The following is a 21648-nucleotide window of genomic DNA, read 5'->3' on the forward strand; positions in this document are numbered from 1 at the left end:
ACTACAAGTACTCCAGCAGAAACCAGTGAAGAAGCCACTGCTTCAGATAAACCAGCAAAGCAAGCTGCAACTGAACCACCAGTAGAAGTTGACTCAGAAGATGCTGAACCATCTAACCCACCTGAGGATGAAGGTGACAAATCTAATACGGATAGCTCACCCTCAGAGGCAGAGGATAATTCAGAGCATGAACGTGAGGAACCACCCATCCCCACCTAGTCCAAAATTAGGAAGCAATATATTATTCAAGAAGAGGAGGAGGAAGACCTTGACGTGGAACCTCCTATTCCAGTCTTTGTGGGCAAAGGAAAGGCCAAGGGTAAAGCAAAAATGGCAACACCTCCAGCCTCTGACGATGAAATGGAGCAAGTTGATGTTGAGTTAGTTGCTGCAGTAGTTAGAGCCATGCCTACATCTGAGCAAGCCAAACCACTACTTGAGGTAATAGCTGCCATCACAGCCGAGGGCCAGGCAGCTGACGCATTGACTCAAAAGACTCCACAGCCAAGTCCTAGCCAGCCTATCCGCACCGGTCCAAGACAACCCAGCAAACGAAAAGGCAGTACATCTGCGGGTACTGCTACAGCAACCCCAGCCACAACTCCTCTCACCAGCCCTGCAGCAAAAAAGACAAAGACATTGCCAGCTACCTCCCCAAAGGCTTCACCAAAGGATAAGCTGCGCAGTGCATCAAAGAAGCGCTGATAACATCACATCATGGGCTGCAGTCCCCACCACAGTGGAGTACTTTTCTCTCACTAGTTTCCTTCTTGTTTGAAAAAAAAAAGAATTGTTTGTCCATTTGTGTGTTTGTATTTTGTTTACTTGTGAGGACACAGCATCTCTCAAGTTTGGGGGGATTGTTTCCGAATGCATGTGTTTTATGTATGTGTTTATGTTTGTGTTGTGTGAAGCTCTATTATCTGTTATTTTTGTATGGATTTGAAAACCTAATGAAGATAAATTGAGTGCTGTTAAGTATTTATGAGAATGCCAAGTAGAGATAGTTATAGATAGAAGTGAAATTCTGTCCCAACATTTAGCCCGTGATTGAGTGTATGAGACTGCTAGAGCAAAACCAAAAGAATAGAAAATGTCTTAAGATTTGAAGGGAGAAGCATGTTGATTGACTGTGATATTTATGAAATAAAACTCTGCTCCAATGGCTTAAGTTGCTGAGTAACCAGATCTGAGTATACACCCCATATGCAGAAATGTGTAAAAAAGTAGCGAGAGTTATGAGCAGTGTTGTAGCATATATATATATATATATATAAGAAAAAAGTCCTCTGTCTAAGGCATTGAGTAGCCAGGTCTGTTCATGACCCCCATGTTCAGCCTTGAGTCAAAGATACCTTGAGATAATATTATACTACAAATATTGCTGCAGCAACTCTGATCTGGCATAGCTTGAGTAATTGGGTGTCATTATAACAAGTGATTGACATTCACATGAAAAATAAATATTACAGTGAAGAGGTTGATTATCCCACAGGTTATCAATATTAAAGCTGTCACAGTTTGAATATGTGAAATTTTTGTTACCCCTTGTAAGAATGAAGTATGTCACTGCAGAAATTTCTACAGCCCTTTGGTAATGTTATAGCGTATCTGGAATTCAATCACAAAGGCAGCACATACACAATATGGATAGAAAGAAGCTTAAGTCTAAAACTGATTTGCTGTGGGCATTTTGTAAGATTGGGATTATGATCTGAAGGTGGAATAATTTTTGCAAATTTGATAAAAGAGCTGAAGTTGTGTGCATGTTTGTTTGCGGGAAATGTTAGTGTGTATCATTGCTTGAGGACAAGCAATAGTTTAAGTTTGGGGTTGTGATAACTCTAGGAAATGAGAGTTATTACATCTATTCTAGACTTGAATAAAAGCCATTTAGAAAGCAAATAATGTATTTTTATTACATTTTGGTGAACTTTTGCATAAACATTCATTTTAATTGAGTCTTAACAAGTTTTGCTTGAATCATAGTAATTTGTGCTAAAAACAGGTTTTAATTTGTAGGTTTTAAATTCATAAAAGGATGCGGAGACATTAGACGAGAAAGTGGAGGAAAGAAGATGATCACAAAAGAAGGAAAGCACAATCGGAAATAACACAAGTGCTATTGCGGATGTTAGAGCAACCAATGCTGTAGCAATCTAGAAGAAACGCGGGAGAAAATATAAGCGCGGGTCAGCAATTAAATTACAATCTGCATGTTTCCTAATTAAAACACAGGCACGCGCATGGGCGTTGGTTTGGAAAACCTAATTTGCAAATATATAAAGGAGGCATGCACCACATAGAAGCGGCGGTGGAATTAACATTCAAAAACAATTAAAAAGGCAAGAAGAAGATCAAGATTAAAGAGGGCTATTCGGCATCATTGAAGCACCGAGGAGGATCCTTAGACTTTCATCGTGCTCAACTCATATTATCTTTCTTCCTTTAATTGATTGGATGTATTCTGCGATCAGTATATTTATGTTTATTTTTCTCATTCAGAATATGAACTGAATTTACTTGTAGTTGAGTGACAAATAATCCAATGGGTTCTTGACTATTCTTATATGATGTTATGATAATGTGGTAGCATTATACTCTAATAGTTTTTATGATATAATTGTTATTTCGGTTGACCACCCATTTAATAGTTTCAGTTAGGATAGAGCAGCAAAAGGGCATGTCTTAACGGACATTATTAGAGTATTACTTGTTCTTAAATTGAGTTCCTGGATTAGGTTATCTTAAATCCCATAAGGGCAATGCTTGAAATTAAGATTTGTGATATCCTAGACATAGGTGTTCACCTTATAGGGTAGAAAGATTAAAGATCATAAAGCCATACATTAAATTTATGAGCAACTGGTCATTGTTAGTAGATTTAAAGGTATGAGATTTCCAACATGCGATAGCTGCGGATGCAGATTTGTTCTACCCAGTGCTACAGCACTTATCATAACAACCAGTGCTAATTCGGTAATCAACAGCCACCCCATTAGGAGAGTTTGATCATTCAACTACTATATTCTCAATTGAACATTGGACACATTTAATTAAGTTTATTTTATTTCGATATTATTTTAATTCCCATCTCTCACAATTATTATTTACGATAGAATTATTTGGCAATTGTTTGTTTCGGTCTTTAGTTGACGTGCATTATTGTGATTGCTTTAACATTTTGAGTAACATCAATCCCCGTGGAGACGATCTTGAACACTCATCACTTTATTACTTGTTGTGTATACTTGCACATTGGCATTGATAATAATTGATTATACAAATCAACCAACAATTGCGCTGCTAAAGACATAGGCATCCATTTTTGCGAAATGGCCAAATACATCTTTTTTGAATAATCTTAATTGTTGTTTGGTTAACTTCCTCTTGATAACTTCCATCACATTTTCAAATTTAAAGGTATTTGTAATACGCCCGGGAAAATGTTCGAATGTCGGAATCTTCATCGTGCTTGGTTCTTTATATGGACTAGGTGGATTACGCTTAGACTGTGACTTTTTGGCCATTGTATTTGCAGGAAAATCTAATTTTTTATTCGTTAGTCATAGTCATAGTTCAAAATATAACTAATAAACACGCATACGTCTTTTTTTAATTTCGTACGATAAGCTTGTCACACAAAATTCAAAAACCAATTTCGTGCAACAAATAAGATGTCGCATGCATAACAAGCACAAAATCGCGTGCATGATAAGCGCGAGACGCGTACCCATCACGTGCGTGATTGTGTAGAAATGTAAAATGGCCTCTAAAGCTCATTGTCGCAATATTTTCGTGCGAGATGATGAGCTTACAAAACAGGACTTCGTATAAATGCGCCACCAACACCTTAAACTACCTAAAACGAGCCAAACAAACACTAACAGACATTTTGTCGAGCACCTCATGTGCCATTTATTAACTCCTAATTTCATTCAACCATTTTTAATATTTAGTGACAATCAATCCTAATGTTCATCTATAATAATCTATATACTCATCTGTCATCAATCAATCTTAGGCAAACGAAAAACAAAAAGAACTTACAATGTCACGATCGCCAAAATTACTGGAAACTAGAGAGAAATATTGCAACCAAAATGCTGAAAGTAGAGCCATGTGCTACCGGAGATAAACTTGTCGTCCAACACCCGTCCAACTGCCGTCACTTGTTGCAGGAAAACTCAAGACCTAGACTTAATTTAGACGAAGCGAACTCACTACGATTGCTAAACACCCCTCACACTTGGCACATTTACCTTCTCATGATACAATACATCTTTGCTCATAGTTTCATGTTCCTCTGGGAATCTCTTTGAAAGTTGGAATATCTGAACTGAGGAACCAAAGGAGGGTCCGAGGTCTCTTTCAGGAATCGAAAAATATGCAACAATAAAGAAGGGCTTGTTTTTGGGGCTTGTATGTGGGTGGAAGTCATTTTTTTTGTTGTCCCTTCACCGTCAAGAAAGGAAAGATGAGGGATCACTAGCGCGCAAGAAAGTCACATGTAGGCTCGGAGGGGATTTTGGCAGGCTATTTTGGTCCACAATTTTATAATGGGGCTATTTTTGTAAAAGTACCCTTACTTTATTGTTGCAAAAAAATTGGGCTGAACAATTGGTTTCAGTATTTTAGTCATTTCCCAGGTCAACTAACGATCAACTCGTATATATACTAACAGCAAGCGAGGTAAGTGAGAATTCATTCAATCTCGCCATCTAGCTGTAATTATATCAAACCTCAAGGGAGGTATTTAAAAATAACTCTTTCATTTTTACTTTGTAATTTATACAAGGATAATATGCGTTAGTGGTACTCCTAAAACTTCATAGATGGACCACTTTAATGTTGAACAAATACTTTCATTCTAAACTTTTATCATCAATTTTTCATCTTTAAGAGATATGCCACTTGTGTAGTATTATCCTGAAAATGAAAAAAGTAGTGTAATAAAGGATGTATAAATTTTAAGTGTTGTATGCATAGCTAACAAATCGAGGTAGTAATTTGTGACACCACTCATCAATTAGACACAAATCAACAATTTTAATTGATCTAAAATGACTACGATTATTAATCGGGTCAAATTGGAGTCACATTGTTGATTAATCATAAGGATTTAAGTTTAGAGATTTCAAAGACGAACTTATTTATGACACAATTAACTATTAATTAATTATATATGTCATACTAGACTTATCTTTCATGCAATATGTATATATTATGTATTTCATATTTTAAAAGTTGCTTAGTTATATGTAGATTGAAACTACTAAGAGTTTGTTGAATGAATATTTTTTTTTAAACCACCAAGATGATAGGGGTTAGACCAGACACTTACATATAATATATATATCAGAGAATAGGTTAAAAAAACATAAGGGGGGCACAAACCAACACCTTTAATCATAAAAAAATAAAAAGTACATAATAGAGGCATGTAAGGGCAATAATAAGACAAAAACGATATACAACACTATCGCCTAATTAACATGAGGGTTTTCCTATGCATCGAAATGAATAATGCCAGATAAACTAGGTGGAATACCAAAAAGCACTCATGAAATTGGTGAGTACAAGTCTAGTCAGCCAAAAACTCAGTGGCAAAAGTCTATTCTCAAAGAACATGCCTGACCAAGACAAAGAAAGCAGAAGACAGAATGCAAACTCGATGCAAAATATAGGTGTAATCCCAATGCGCATAACCTAGATATTGAATCCAAAAGACCATGATGTTCGAGTTAAACTCTACCTCATGCACAGAGTAACCACGCTGAACAAAAAGTTTTAAACTTGCAGAAACCACCATCATATTAGTACAAAGAATCAACTGATGGCTTAGAAAGGAACCAGAATTAGTTAAGACTATACATCAGTGATCATAGAGAATATAAACCCCAGAAGACAACTCGAGATTGGCCTTAGAGCAACCATCCACAATCAACTTCACCACTCTAGGTGTTGGTCACAACCAAGAAAATAATTTAATTGGCCTCCTTGGTGGAATAATAACTACCAACCCCGCCGCAATTCGAGAACCCAAAACTCCCTCTAATTGGGAAGGTTTACAACCAATGGTAGAGCTAGCAAGCCTAGGGTCCAACATCACTCGATAAATAACAACACCTAAGGAAAAGGCCACCAAGTCAAACCTGAAAGCATTACGAGCCTTCTAGATATGCCACAAAATGAAGCAAGGAGAAGAACTAAAAAATGACTACGATAAAGAGCACAGTGCTGCCAATGAGTAAGTAATTCACGAGGGGACAAAAAGAGAATGTTGCAAACCAAGAGTATGGAGAAAATGATGCCAAACCTATCTACTCCATCGGCAATCAAGAAAAAGATGCTGACAAGTCTCAGCAGCTAACTGCAGAGATAACAAGAAACCATATAAAATCCCCTTGAACACAAGGGATCATCAATAACCAAGAAGCCATGTAACAACCGCTAGAGAAAAAAAAAAAAAAAGAAATCCCACAAGGAATATGTCGTCACCATATAACTAAGGATGGCAAAATGCGGGCTTCGGTTGGGCTTTTTCAAGCCCAAGCCCAAGCCCATTATAGAGAAAGCATAAGGGTCGGATCTGGATCGGGCTTGGGCTTTCATTATTTTTTAAAATTTTATAAAATTAATCTAAATATAAAATGAGTTAATAATCAGCAAGTTGTTATAATTAATAATGAATTAAAGAAAATGAATATTTCAAAATAGAATAATAAATAAAAGAAAATGAAGCAAATAAAAGCTCACAGAATTAATTTTTTTTAGGGATATTATAATTTTACCACTAAAATTATTTTGACATATTATGTTAATACCATGCTTTGCTGAAAAGTGCATTTTACCACTAAATATTTGTGTTGTTATCAATTTACCACAATTCCGTTAAAAAAAGGTTAATGTTTAACAAAAAATGAGTTAAAAGTCGATTTTACCCCTAGAAAAATAAAAGACAATTTTACCCTCTGAAAAGAAAGAAACAATGAACAAAAATAAGATTTAGAAAACTACTAAAAATTGTAATTAATAAAAAAATAATGAATAATATGCATAATTACCATAAATGGAAAAGAAAACAATTAATAAAAATTTATGTTTAAAAATTAATATTATAACCTATGAAATTTTAGTATTAAACACAACTAAAAATAATAACAATTTAATAACAATTTATAATAACAATAACAATTAATAAGATTTAGAAAACAACTGAAAATTCTAATTAATAAAAATAATGAACAATACACAAAATTATGACAAACAACAAAAATAAATAAAAAATTCTACTTCAAAATTAATATTATAATCTATGAAATTCAAGTATTAATCACAATAAAAAACAATAACAATTTAATTAAAGAAAAAAAATTAATAAGAGAGAGGGGCCGATTTTAGGGCTATCAATTTCCTAATTCGCTAATTATTTCCCTTGATTTTTTTTTACTTTGTTTTATTGTTTATTTTACACTTGCAATGCAGCGTTTTGGCTTCAATAGAAAATGTCTTTGATGCCCTTATGACATCAGTAAAATATTAGCAAATTTTTAATTTTTTTTAATGAAAGGGTGGTAAATTGATAACGGCGCAAACGTTTAGTGATAAAATGCACTTTTTGGCAAACCGTGGTACTGATATGATATGTCAGAATAATTTTGGTGGTAAAATAATAATAGCCCTTTTTTTAATTACTATATCTCTAATTTAAACAACCTCTTAACTAGTTAATGCTTAAGAGAGAGTTTAATATTATAATTTTAGATTTTTTGAATTATTATTGATTTATGAATTAGGAATTTAAATTTTCTTTTTCTATTTTTCTATTATTTTTTAAAATTTAATTTATTATTCTAATTTATTAGTTTATCTATATCTATATATATATATAAAGCTTGAACTTGAGGAGGTGATGTGACATCACCATTTCTCATCTTTGTATATTCTTTATTATCTAATAAATAGAGAAATTGTCTTTTAGATTTGACTTTTCATTTTCTCATAATTAATTTGATTGTTATTACACAATAACAATTATGTAAATATTTTAATGAGGCACATTCTTTGTAATGAACATCCAAGGGGGAGTGTTATAAATTTATTAAAATAAATGTAGATGTTTATAACATAAAATCTCTTAGTCTCTCCACTATCTCCCATTAGCAACATTTAGCTTCCCTATAACTCCCACTATCTCACAAGAAATTATGATCCATAATTTTTCATTAATTTCATGGAGTGATTATGTAACTATAAAAGGAGAGCTCATCTTTTTATTTTGTATACACACAATTGGAATCAATAAAATCATTATATAATATATTCTTTTATTTTATTCTTTATCTTGCATTACTTCTTTATTTGTATTGCTAGCTAATAGCTTTTTATGTTTTTTATAAGGCTGCCTCATTTTAAAAAAAAATCAATTCATATTTTTTATCAGTTTATCAAGTGTAAAGTAGGAAAAAAGGATAATACTAAATTCTTTTTTCAAAGCCGCGTGAAGCGCGGTTCTATTTTTTAGTATATATATAAAGCTGGGACTTGAGGAGGTGATGTGGAATCACCATTTCTCATCTTTGTATATTCTCTATTATCTAATAAATAGAGAAATTTTCTTTTATATTTGATTTTTCATCTTTTCATAATTAATTTGATTGTTATTACACAATAAAAATTATGCAAAGATTTTAATGAGGCATATTATTTGTAATGAACATTCAAAGGGGAGTGTTATGAATTTATTAAAATAAATGTAGATGTTCATAACATATATCTCTTAGTCTCTCCACTATCTCTCATTAGCAATATTTAGCTTCCCTATAACTCCCACTATCTCATAAGGAATTATGATCCATAATTTTTCATTAATTTCATGGAGTGATTATGTAACTATAAAAGGAGAGCTCATCTTTTTGTTTTGTACACACACAATTGGAATGAATAAAATCACTCTATAATATATTCTCTAATTTTATTCTTTATCTTGCGTTGCTTCTTTATTTGTATTGCTGGCTAATAGCTTTTTTTGTTTTTTATAAGGCTGCCTCATCTTAAAAAAAAATCAATTCATATTTTTTATCAGTTTCATCAAGTGTAAAATAAGAAAAAAAGATAATATTAATTTTTTTTTCAAAGCCGCGTGAAGCGCGATTCTATTTTCTAGTTTTTTTAATAAAGAGAGAGCAGGGCCAACTCAAGCTTTTTTGTCCACCCTACATATAACAGAAAAACCTCATCCTTTAGTCAATAGCCTCAGACAAGCTCCCAAGCTGTTCGTAAATGAAATTTCGATCGAGAGCAAGATCCCAACAAATCAAGTCTGCACCCATACTAGAAATAGGAATCAACATAATCTATTTGACAATTTATGAGGGCAACATATTCAGGAGTTTACTCCTATCCCAAATAGTACCCGATCAGTAAAAGGAAACTAACACTATAGATGTCGCATTAGAATTATAAAAGAATAAAGGGAAAGAGTCTAGCCACCAATCATACCAGAAACTACACGCCTAACAGCCAATCATCCAATGCACATGAGGCTAAACAACACATTGAATCAAGTATTTTAATAAATATGTTAAAAAATGTTAGACTGAATTTTTTATTTAAAAAATTTATAAAATAAGTTGATGACACGGCTAATAAACCAGTCAGATTGATTCAAATTTAACTTGACACCCCACACCAAACTATAAATATCAATGAATTTACAAAAACAGAATGATTGTTCTCACAATAACGAGTACAATACTGAGCATAGAACAATGCATTTTAGACACATTATAAAAACTAAAATTGTAACGCTTAAAATACTTTCAAGTAATTAATCTTGGCCCTCACTTCGTTACGCTCCCTCATTCTCTCTTCTCCCAAATCCAATCGCCTAACAGCCAAGTAATTAATCATCCTTGTCTCTCTCATCCCATCTCTGACATATGGGTATGAGAGAGACAATGATGATTGATTTGGAAGAAGAAAGAGTGAGGGAGCAAGACAAAAGATAGAGAGAGCCCAGTCGATTGCTTCAGAGCGTTGATTTGGGTGTTATAATTTCAGTTTTCAAACTAAGTCTAAAACGCAGCGTTCAATAATGTCCCACTTGTTTCCGGGAAAGCCAATTCAAGCGAATTTGGAAAAATGCAAATAAAAGCTAAGTACAAAACTAAAAGTAATAGAGGTAGATGAAAAGCTTATTTGAGATTGAGGTTGGACAGTTGCACTTTAAAAGTTACAATACTAAAGTATTAGATAAATACTAACTGTTGTAGTTTCGAAAATAAGTTAATTTGATTTTATACTTCAATGATGAAAAATCTATTATATTTATATCTTTACTAATTTTATCAAAATTATTATTTAAAAATTATATTTATTATATAACATTGACTTTTATTTCATAATTATATATATATTTTTTTTACGACACTTTAATTCCAAACAGAATTGAAAGCTCAGTATGTTCTACCATATAATGTGTTATCCCAACTGTGACATCTCATTTCAACTGAAAATTATTTCAAATGACAAAATCTTACAACAAAGATACGTATTAATTGTATATCATGATGCAAGGTATTGACACCTCATATATTAAAGAAATTGATAAATATGCAACAAAACATATATAGTGTTTATTTTATTTGATATGTATAACACGGCAGAAAAATCGTAGTGTCCTTTCTATTGCATTAATTTCCACTTGCTAGTGGCTGCTATTCCTTTTGCCTTTATTTCTTGAAATTGTATACGTACACCAAGCAGGTTATAGAGCATTCTTTGCCAATAACGTTGAGTTTGGCTTTATACTGATATCTTTGTTATTGAAAAGGTAGAAAATTAAAGCAGAAATACAATATAATCTCTATAAATTATTACTCTATAAATTAATTATCTCTATTATGTAATAATTTTTTACCGTCCTGACTTAGGCCAATAAGTTAAATTAATAATTTTTATAAATTAATAAAATATTATTTTTTAAAAAATACTTATATCTCTATGGCACCATTCATATTATAAAGTCATAATTTACTAAAATTATAAATATAATTGTTATGATATTTTATATTATTACTTGTTTTTCTTCAAATATAAATAAAGTTGGATCTTATCTGTAATTTTACTTAGTACTTCTAGAAGTTTTGTGGTTGAATTATCAAATTGTAGGAATTTGAATTTTTTTGTTAGTTTATTCTTTATTAATGGATTAATTCATTTTTAATTGACTAGACTGGTAAAATACAATGAGCTTTTAATTGATCAAATGTATTGTATTTACACTCTATAAATTAATCTGTAAATTAATAAATATTAATTAATTAATATATCTATAAATTAATAAATTTTATATGGTCCCTACATTATTAATTTATAGAAGTTATATGATAGGATATGAGGGGGAGAGTACATGTTCTATTTTCACTAACATAAGAGCATATATATATATATATATATATATAAAACTAAAATATAAAAAAAAAAGCACAGATTTCAATTACATTGAAGAATGTTTTTTTTTTTAATCTTTTAATGACATTGTAATTTAAACAAGATAAAGATGTTCTCACTAGAAAATGATAGTGTGTGTGTATCATACGACTAGTGCAACTGAAAAAGTAATAAGTTAGATCTTCATGTAAAGAATAAAAAAAAGTTCCTTAATCTTGTACCATTTGCAATCACCAAAAAAAAAACTAATTTATTTTGTTTATTATTGTTATTACTATCTTAAAACAAAGCAAAATTTACATTAAAATAAATCAAAACGCAATATATTGAATACATTTTTATATCTTGCCTAAATCTAATTACCAGAGAAATTTTATCATAAGCAAATTTTTTATTTTAATAAAGTAATTGATGAATTAAAGAAAAAAAAAATACTCTTTTGGATGTAGTACATTTTATTTTGTACCATATTGAAGTATAGAGAGAAACAATCTTTTGAATCATTATAATTTTTTTGAAGTATAGAAAGAAATATATGCGCTAGTGGTACTTAAGCATACCTCCATCAAATGACAATGTGTACATAACATGCTTAAACTATAATATAAATTAGCTCTTCTAAACAACGCTTCACCATTAGATTTGGCACATCCAACTGATATACTTAAAAAAAATTATTTTTATTTATTTTAATATAGAACAAACCCATATAATTCCATTAAAATCAACAAAAAGCCCCAAAACTACCTTAAATCAATGCTTGGGTGAAAAAAAAAAACATTAACATAATTCTGTTAAGACCTATAATTAAATAATGGTTAGTTGTGGTGGGTAAGGTTTTCCAAAAATATTGGACTGTGTTTATACATAAGCTAAATAATTTGTCCACATATATATCCAAAATGTCTACATCAAAGCTAGTTTTAGTTCCCAAAAATTGAATAAAGATGACATCCTCCACATTCCTTTTATTTGTTGGCTGAAAAGAATTAAAGAAATGGTTTGAACTTCAACTAAACGAAAATATGAGCTTCAGTTTAGCTTCAGCACATGGGATGGCCTAGCTTCCTTGTAGTAGTTGAGATTTAAAAGAAAAGGCAGGTCGTTTAGATGATTCGATGTTATTTCAGCTACTTCTCATTATGATTACCCGCTAGCTGTTTTAGTTTTTGAGTGGTCAACATCAAATAACATAATTATTAGCAATTATTAACCCCTTAATTATTATTTTTAAAAAATGTTTGGCACAATTAATTTTTGGACATAAAACAGTCTTTGATGTCCTAAATTTTTTTTTTTAAGGTTCAAATTCACTTTCTTGTAAATTTTTGGAAGAATAATCAATTCATACTTGTCACATAATATACTTAGAATCATTGGATTTATTGTTAAAATATTGGTGTTAAGCATGAAACTCCCAACGAATGGCCAATTAATCGAAGAAAAAAAAATTAATTCCATTTTTCATCTGATCTCTTCTTTTATATACACAAAAAAATGCCTTTTTTATTTTTTCTGCATTATATATATATTATTTTTTTAGTAATTATAAATCTGATTCACAAAATTTCTATCTATTTTTATTATAAATATTAATAGATTGATATATAATTAAATTTAAAAAACAATCATGGGCCAAAATGGTTGATTATATTGCAATTTTGCAAGGTCAAATAGCGCGTAACAAATGGCCCCGACTGTGATTGATGCTTAGCTCTACGTTTTCTGCCGTCTCAATCTCAATTTTCCTTGATTAAAATTTTAAGTCAAGTCAATTGATGAACGACTTCACATGATATTTGCCAGCAACATAGTCATTGAAGCCATTGTCGTTATCATCCACCCTCAACAAATCAAAAGACCAGATATCTGGTCTTTTCATTTTGGTTTCGAATCTAAACTATCATTTCAGTTTAATATTTTAATTAATTTAGTGAATGAACCAAAAAAGTTAGAGATTTCTAAAGGGTCCCACAACGTGAGAAGCATTAAAGAATCTTCTCTTTCAATGAGAAAAAGTCCAACTTTTACAATCAATCAAACATGCCCTTGGGTTTTCAATCTCACCTAATTCTACCCCTTTTTCTCTCTCAATTCCTCAAAACAACTTTCTTTATTTTTCCTTTAATTTGAAAGCAAGTAAAACATCTTAGCTGGCAAGGATAGCATCCTAAGCTGTATTTGTTTTGCACAGCCTGGAAAACATCAAATCACTAAAAATTTCCCTGGAATGAAAACCAATAATTACACATTTCTATCAAGAGTCAAAGAATATATATAATACAGAATAGGGGGATTCAACTGTTTCCCCCTTTTTGATTGAACTGCTCACAATCAGACCAAACCAATCTGTTAGCCTTAAAGAATATAACAAAAACAACAGCTCTACTAGTTCAGGTTTCGCACAATCCAAGATAAAGCAAGAAATACAACAAAAAGGATCATTAGATATATAATCATAAATTTTTTATTTTCTTTTGATCACCCATTTGATTCGAATGATTCGGCATCCTATTGTTTCTTCAAAGTCATTTCAACTTTACCTCGTCATCATCTGCAATCTGCTGAATTGAATGTGTCTGCAAATCCGGAGGGTTTTGAAGGTATGCTCGAATGGGATTGGGAGTATGATGAAGACATGTCACCAAACATTGTTGACGTACCTTCATTAGCTTGCCATCTTTGTAGAGCTTGAGGTAGACTCATGTGGAGGTCAATACCATAACCATCTTCATCTTCACGGGTGGCAGGTTTCCATTGCTCTACAAGAGGACCCAAAACATTGACTGCATGGCCCATATCTGGTCTTTGTTGTGGTTCGCGCGCAGTACAATGTCCTGCCAGCTCAGCCACTCTATAAATGCTCTCAATTGTCTCTTCGTCAAGATTGAGGTTTGGATCAATAGCCTTTGGGATATTTTCTTTGCTTATTAAGACCCGACGGAACCATGTAACCAAATGAGCCCTGTCATCTGGCATAGTATCATCCAATGCTTTCCTACCGGTGATGGTTTCCATCAAAACCACTCCAAATGCATAAACATCAATTTTCGTTGTCACTCTTCCAGTAGCTGTCATATGACAACAAATAAAGAAGACACAATCAATATTTAAACTAGAACAATTTATTCAGGGTAACATTCAAAGTTATCTAAGAACAAAAGGAAAATTTTAAAGACGATAAAGGACAAACAAGTCTGCAACACAACAACAAATTTCATACAAGTGATTGAAAGAAGATCCTACCTACTATAGATGCATAACATCCAACTTGAAGGATGAACTAGTCATTTATCAATTAACAACGTACAAAGTAAGTTCTGTAATTAGAATTTAATAAATTTGAATGAAGATTCATGATTAAGCTAAGATAGTTTAACAAGAGTTACTACCACATAATTGCCAAAGTAATTAACAAGAAATGATATTCTGATAGTTCAAATCATATTTGTGCTAATGCCTACTATTGCATCCTCTATCATTCCTCAACATTGAAGAACTAAAACGTCACAGACCAAAAAGCATGTTGAGGAAGTTTTGCATTAGAACAAGCTAGGGAAAACATGACTAAAGTTTAAAGATGATATGTTCCAAACCTTCAAGGTATCATGTAGGCAAAAATTTGAATACTCACATACAAACCACAGGTCACTCCTACTTTCATTGAATAGAAAGGTAACAAAGGTTAAAGAACTAAAGTACTATTTATGATAATCAAGGCAGTATTTTTGCAAAAATTTAATAGTTCTAAAGCATATGCAGTATCACTTCAAAAAAATGATTTAAGCAACCTAGCATTATGCAAATGAAAAATCTACTGAGAGGACTTTCAAATCCAAATCAAAGGCTAAACATACCAGCATACTCAGGGGCAAGATACCCAAATGTTCCAGCCAACCGCGTCTCCACGGAGTACTTCCCATCAGGTGCATTTTTAACCAAACCAAAATCTGCAACCTTAGCCCTCATGTCATCCCCAATGAGAATGTTGGAAGGCTTCAGATCTCTATGGATGAAACTCTGTTGTGCCAAGCTGTGTAAATACTCCACTCCTCGAGCAACATCTAGTGCAATCGTAACCCGCTGCTTCCATGTAAGCGGAGTGTATCCATGATCATGCCACTCAAATAAATGTTGTGCCAAAGTTCCCCGAGGCATATACTCATACACCAATAGCCTCTCACTGCCATTTATACAATAACCTAAGAGAGCAACCAAATGCCTATGCCTGACCTTGGTAAGCACTGCAATTTCAGCCTGAAACTCACTCAATCCTTTGTTGCCCATTGTATTAGACTCCATCCTCTTCACGGCAATTTTAGTCCCATCAGGCAATTCCCCTCCATATACAACACCAAATCCACCCCTACCCAAAATGTTAGCTTCGCTAAAATTATCTGTCACTTGACGAAGTACCTCTATCGAAATCGCCACATTTCCACCCTCAAAAAGATGGCGATCACTAACATCTCCACTGCTTTGACTATGCAACTCACTAGGAACCCCATTATACCCATTCGTACCATTACCACCAGTTACTCCATTTTTATTCATTTCATTCCCAACTTCTGGATTCTTTACCCTACCAAACTTCCTATGCTTTCTCCTAGCAATAAACTTATACACAACGAAGAACACAACCGCAATGAAAATCACAACAACAACAACTATAGCAACAATTGTACCTACAGACAGCTTACTCTTGCTTGATGCAGCAGGACTCCCACTGGGACCACTAGGTTTGGATCCGGGAGTCCCCGCTCCCCCAGGAGTCGTATCCACATTAGTGCCAATGAAAGGGTTTCCAGGTGACACAGTAAACTTCACATTACTCCCAAAATCAGGGACCTTCCCAGAAAGATTATTATTCGATACATCAAGATTCTGCAGGGAAGCTAGTTTGGTCAAGCCATCAGGAATAGGACCGGTCAAGTTGTTCTGCTGCAAATACAAATTCTTCAATGACGTCAGATTGGCATATGCTGGCGAAATCTTCCCTGCCAAATGCTTATTCGCGAGATTAATGATTATGATCCTTCCCTGAGAACATGTGACAAATGGCCAACCATCGCAAGCATTGTTTCCTTCCCAAGAGTCAGACAAAATCGCCGGATATCCCATATCTCCGGCAATCTGAAGCAACGTCGTCACCTGCGGATCACACGGGGTAGCCGCATCTGAACTGTTCTTACAAAAATTATTATGATCAAGGCTAACCTTTTGAACCTTACTAGGAAACAGAGGATAAGGACCTTGTAACTTATTGTTTTGCAAAGAAATGTTCAACAAAGCGGGAAGCGAAATAACAGAAGCAGGAACCACACCGGTCAATTGGTTGTCACGCAAAGACAAATCAAACAAGCTCTCACATTTAGACAAATCGGGAATGGGACCTGTGAACTGATTCTTATGAAGCCAAACTTGCCTCAACTGAGTCATCCCAGATAACACATCGAGAGTACCCGATAAACCCAGTTGCTGATCATTCATCCAAAGGTTTTGTATATCAGATTTCGCAAAAGAAGCAGGCAGAGACCCAGTAAAATTGTTGTAAGAAAGCCTCAGATTCTGCAGATTTGAAAAGGAATCAAAAAAGTCAGGGATTAGACCAAAGATGTTGGCATTATCCATGTACAAAGTTGTGAGGCTTGTAGATTTGGTCAGTTCATTAGGAAAAGGCCAAGGGGCAAGATTTGGGTTGTCGCTGAGACTCAACACTTGCAAGTTCGTTAAGCCGTCGAAGCAGCCAGTGGGTACGCTGGTGAAGTTGTTGTTGTCCAAATAGATATCTTGCAACGACGTCGCGTTGGCAAGGGAGGGAATGGCGCCGGCAATGTTGTTTATTTGGAAAGAAAGGGTTTCCAGCTGCGTGAGGGATGAGATTTCCGGCGAAAGAGTGCCACTGAGTCCGCTTTTTGCGAGGCTTATGCTTGTCACGCGGTTTGAGTTGTCGCAATTGATGCCGGTCCACCTGCAGTACCCGGTTGAGGATGTGCTGGACCAGTCAGAGGGTAGGTTCTGCAGCGACTGAGCTAGCTTCAGCATCACCGACCCGTCGTCGCCCAACGACGTCGTCGTCAGCTGGAGCAAGAGAAGGACGACGGCGCAGATGGAAACCTGGGGTTTTTTGCGCATCATGTGTCTGTTTGTTTTGTTTTGTTTGTTTGTTTCTTTCTTTTGGGGTTGGTTGGATTTTCTTCTTTTTGAATGAAGGGAGTTGCTGTTGCTTTCTTTTAGTTCAGCAGCCAAACCGAACTGTCTGCCTCCCACTGAAAGTCTCTCAAGGCATGTGCTTGCTTGCTTACGCTTTTAATCTTTTGGTTTTGTAAAAGAACTCCTAAACCCGAAAGGGAAATTAAAGGATTTTAAAATTTTATTTTTATTTTATTTTTCCAGAAAATCAAAATAGAATAAGATTCATATTTTTTTTTCCTAATATAATCCATTTTCAAACTTCGTATAAAAGATACTTCTTTTACATTACAATCTTATATTTATAATTAGAAGCTTACCAAAAAAAATTTTTTTGGTAGTAAACCTTCTAGATTAGGTCATTGGTTGGTAATGGAATTGAGAAAAAAATTATAACTATAAAATAAAAATTGATAATACATAGTTAATCTAATTTTTAAAAGTAATTTTGATAAAAATAACAAAGATATTGTAGGTCTTTTATCATTAAGTATGAAATCGATTCAACTTACTTTCTAAATTACAGCAGCTAATGGTTATCAAATATTTTAATACTGTCGCTTAAAATTACAGCTGTCTAATTTCAATATCAAATAAGATATTAATTTGTGATAAGAGATTAAAGTAATTGAAACTAAATGAAGTGGATCTACTTATACATGGAAGAGAATCAATCTCACATTTTGTATGAAACAACGATCACTGCTACTTTTGCATACAGTAAATGATGCAATTTGAAATTTGATCAAAGAGGGACGAATTCAAAAGAGAAATTTCAATAAAAATAATAACTAAGTTTAATGAAATAAAAGAGAATAAATTGGAAAGAAGTCATGATTTAGGTATAAAAGGGAAGGAATAAAAATTAAAAAAAGCATAAGCATCGGAAATTTGGACAAAATGGATAAACAAAAATTACAAGGGAAGTTTCGCTTTACATAATCGAAATTTTGAAAAATTAGAAGGGGCTATTAAGATAAAACAACTTCAAAATTTATCCTTTTAAAAAGGAATAGAAACTTTGGCAGAGCCCATCCTAGCCCTTAATTGGCCCTGCTCATAATCTTCTTGCATGATAAAAGGCATAATTTACGATTAAATAACTGTGGTTCTTAATTAACAATTGTAGTTTAAGGATAAATTTTGGATCACAACTCTTGCAAAATAACTTTTTTTATAAGAAAAAGGTAGGGTAGGTAAATGAAACCTTTTATGCTTTATACACAAGGGAGCTGCTACCTTACATTAGCAAAATCCTATACATAAAGTTATGTTTGTGGTTTTATAAAGTGGAACCCACAAATGCCAAGAATTGCTGCGTGGTTGATGGTGTTGATTGGGTAGAATCGGCGGTTGGGGGCCGCGGTATGACAGCTGGTGCTTATCTGAAACCGCGTCCATGTGATGTGACTCAACTTCAACTCTCACTCGCCGCTTCTTTTATTTTTATATTCTCTTCATGATATTATTCTCTTCGGAAATTTCTTTTTTCTTTTTCTATTTTGTATGGTTTCGGTTTGGGTTGTTTCCATTTTAGTATTTTACACACTTTTTAATGCGTGTCGATAAATAACCCGACCCAATTCAAAAAATTTAGGTTCAGGTAAGACGTGGATGTAGGGTCTCAATCGATTGGATCATAGTCAAATTACAAGCGAATTATTTTTTTCCAATCAAATCAACTTGAAATTCAATAGGGTTGATCCAAATTTGATTGGAAGTTAAATTTGCCTACTCCTATTTTTTATTATCTTAAATCTCTTACATTATTAAGGTAAGTGATGAATTAGAAAAAAAAAATATTTTAATACAATATATTTTATCTTATACCGTATTAGAGTGTGTATATTTACTATTCTTTTAAGAATCTTTTTATTTAAAAAATATGAGTTCTCTTACTGAAATATTACTATAAATTAAAAGATCACACTTACGGTCAGTTTTTGACTACATATTTTTTTGTTAATTCTTTCTAGATAGAAAATTTATGGAGATAATTAGACTTATAAAGTTTTATAAATCTATTCAATATTAATTCAAGGACGTCCCTACTTATACAACTAGTTAGTAATATATTTTTATTTTTATTTTTAATATTAACAATTTTTTTTATTTATAATACTAGTCAATTTGTGTTCAATCTTGTTTTCTTAAAATTATTATCACCATCTTTACAAAATTTTTAATTCAGTTGACATTTCATTTTGAGGTTTGAATCTCTTTATAATTGTGGGAGTAATATTAAAACAAAAAACTATATTATCACTATCAAGTTTATTTTCGAAATAGTTTAACCCTTACTTTTTGTCAAAAGAAAAAGGAAAAATGGTTGTCCAAAAAGTAATTGTTGTTAAAATGGTTTTCTTTATAGAAGTACAAGAGTAACCTTTATTTTATTTTCATTTTTTTTTTTTGACAAAAGAAAAAGGAAGAATGGCTCCAGTGCTTCAATTGAAAGCTCTCAATATAAAGTCCAGACTGAACTGTTTATGTACGTGGGCTTAAATGGGCCTATATGCAAGGCCTAAAAGCCTGACAGTCCATTAGGTCCGTCAAGTAACATATTCCTTGTGCTGTTCATACAAATCAGACCCGAACCGATGCTACACCGCTTGATTTTGTAGAGGAAATGGCTAGTGGAGCTTTGCTATAAATGGGCCACCATCCATTGTAGACTGCAGACTTGCGCACATTTTGAAAGGAATGGAAATCTATTGCTTGTTCGTTTTCTCAAAAATAATTATATAGTATTATTTCGTTCCAATCTTCATACTCTTCTTGTACAAAATTACTCAGAATACTTCCACATAGATCCACGACATATTATCAGCACGAGTTTGCTCTGGATATGAATTTTTTAAAGGGGATTGCATGATGAAGAGATATTTTTAGCTGAAAGTGCAACTACACGCACTATTCTTTGTAATAAGAAATACTTTATGAATTTAACATTAATTGAATCTAAAGTGAATGCTATTCTCAGGTCCTATAGATCTGATTGAAGGATTTGGAAGAGCCATGTTCATATTAACGAATCGATTAATACTATAAGTATACATTTAATAAAGGTTAAAATTATCATTTTTCACTAACAGTGTTGATAATACTAACAATTTAATCACATTTCCGAATCTGTAACCCATTTTATGAATTGTCTATTTTTATTTGTTGTTAAGTATGATTTTGTGTATTGTAGGTAAATCCTTAAATTCCCGATGCTTGGATCGGAGAAACAAATGTTTTAGATTCTGAAGACTCATAAGCTTTTAGAAGAATTACTAACCCTTCGATCAAACATTAATTTTGAAAGATGAGATTGTTTATTGTGTCTGAACTCACATATGCTTCATTGCACTAAATTTAACACTTATCAATGTAGTAGTTTAACCAACTTGACAAAAGATGCAATGAAGGGTCTTGATTTGACTTCATTTATAGTCATTGATTAGGTTGAAATAATGTTCCATAATGGTTACAATTTTAGACCCTTGATTACATTAGTAAAACTCATCTAAAGGTTGTAGTTGCAATCTCACAAAAAATATCATGTAGATGTCTACATTTGATCAACTCAGAGTTTGCCTAGAGATCTCACAAATGAGTGGTGGATTTTAGAGGTTTGCAGAGAAAATTGGTGTAAATCTATAGTGAATTTTTGGGAAAAGTGTAGTTAATAAGAGATTTGTTTCTTTCTTCTCTTTTCTTTTCAATTTTCTTATATTATACTTTTACAAATTCATTAAATGAAATGAGTGTTTTGTTTACCAATATGAGTGATTGATTTTCTAAGTTAAGGTGAAAGGTGAAGCTCAATAATTCAAATTATGTAATTAATTACTCTCTCAAGTGAGTTTTAAATTTACCATTTTTAGTTACATGTGTATAAGTTATATTTTCTACTAGTTATTTTTATTTTATATTTGTTTGTAAATCTAAATCTCCCTAAATCTACATAGGTGTCTAGACATAATGTCGACACACCAATACCATGTGGGAATA

The 21648-nt window shown here is 32.8% G+C and overlaps 1 protein-coding gene across 1 annotated transcript; it reads right to left on the reverse strand.

The window, feature by feature from the left end:
• Positions 1 to 13618: 13618 nt before the first annotated feature.
• Positions 13619 to 17770, reverse strand: LOC18031913 (receptor-like kinase TMK4). Its single transcript, XM_006420976.2, has 2 exons — positions 15315 to 17770; positions 13619 to 14528 (listed from the first exon to the last, which is right to left on the reverse strand). Exons 1-2 carry the CDS (start codon positions 17593 to 17595, stop codon positions 14008 to 14010), a joined length of 2802 nt encoding a protein of 933 aa, XP_006421039.1. The 5' UTR covers positions 17596 to 17770; the 3' UTR covers positions 13619 to 14007.
• Between the last annotated feature and the right edge of the window lie 3878 nt (positions 17771 to 21648).

This window comes from Citrus clementina, unplaced genomic scaffold, assembly GCF_000493195.1.
Source record: "Citrus clementina cultivar Clemenules unplaced genomic scaffold, Citrus_clementina_v1.0 scaffold_9, whole genome shotgun sequence".
NCBI classification, from domain to species: domain Eukaryota; kingdom Viridiplantae; phylum Streptophyta; class Magnoliopsida; order Sapindales; family Rutaceae; genus Citrus; species Citrus x clementina.

Coding starts and splice junctions, on each gene's coding strand:
- LOC18031913 (XM_006420976.2), bottom strand. CDS start 17,595: ATGATGCGCAAAAAACCCCAGGTTTCCATCTGCGCCGTCGTCCTTCTC. Junction 14,529..15,314: donor TCTTGCCCCTGAGTATGCTG/GTATGTTTAGCC, acceptor GTCATATGACAG/CTACTGGAAGAGTGACAACG.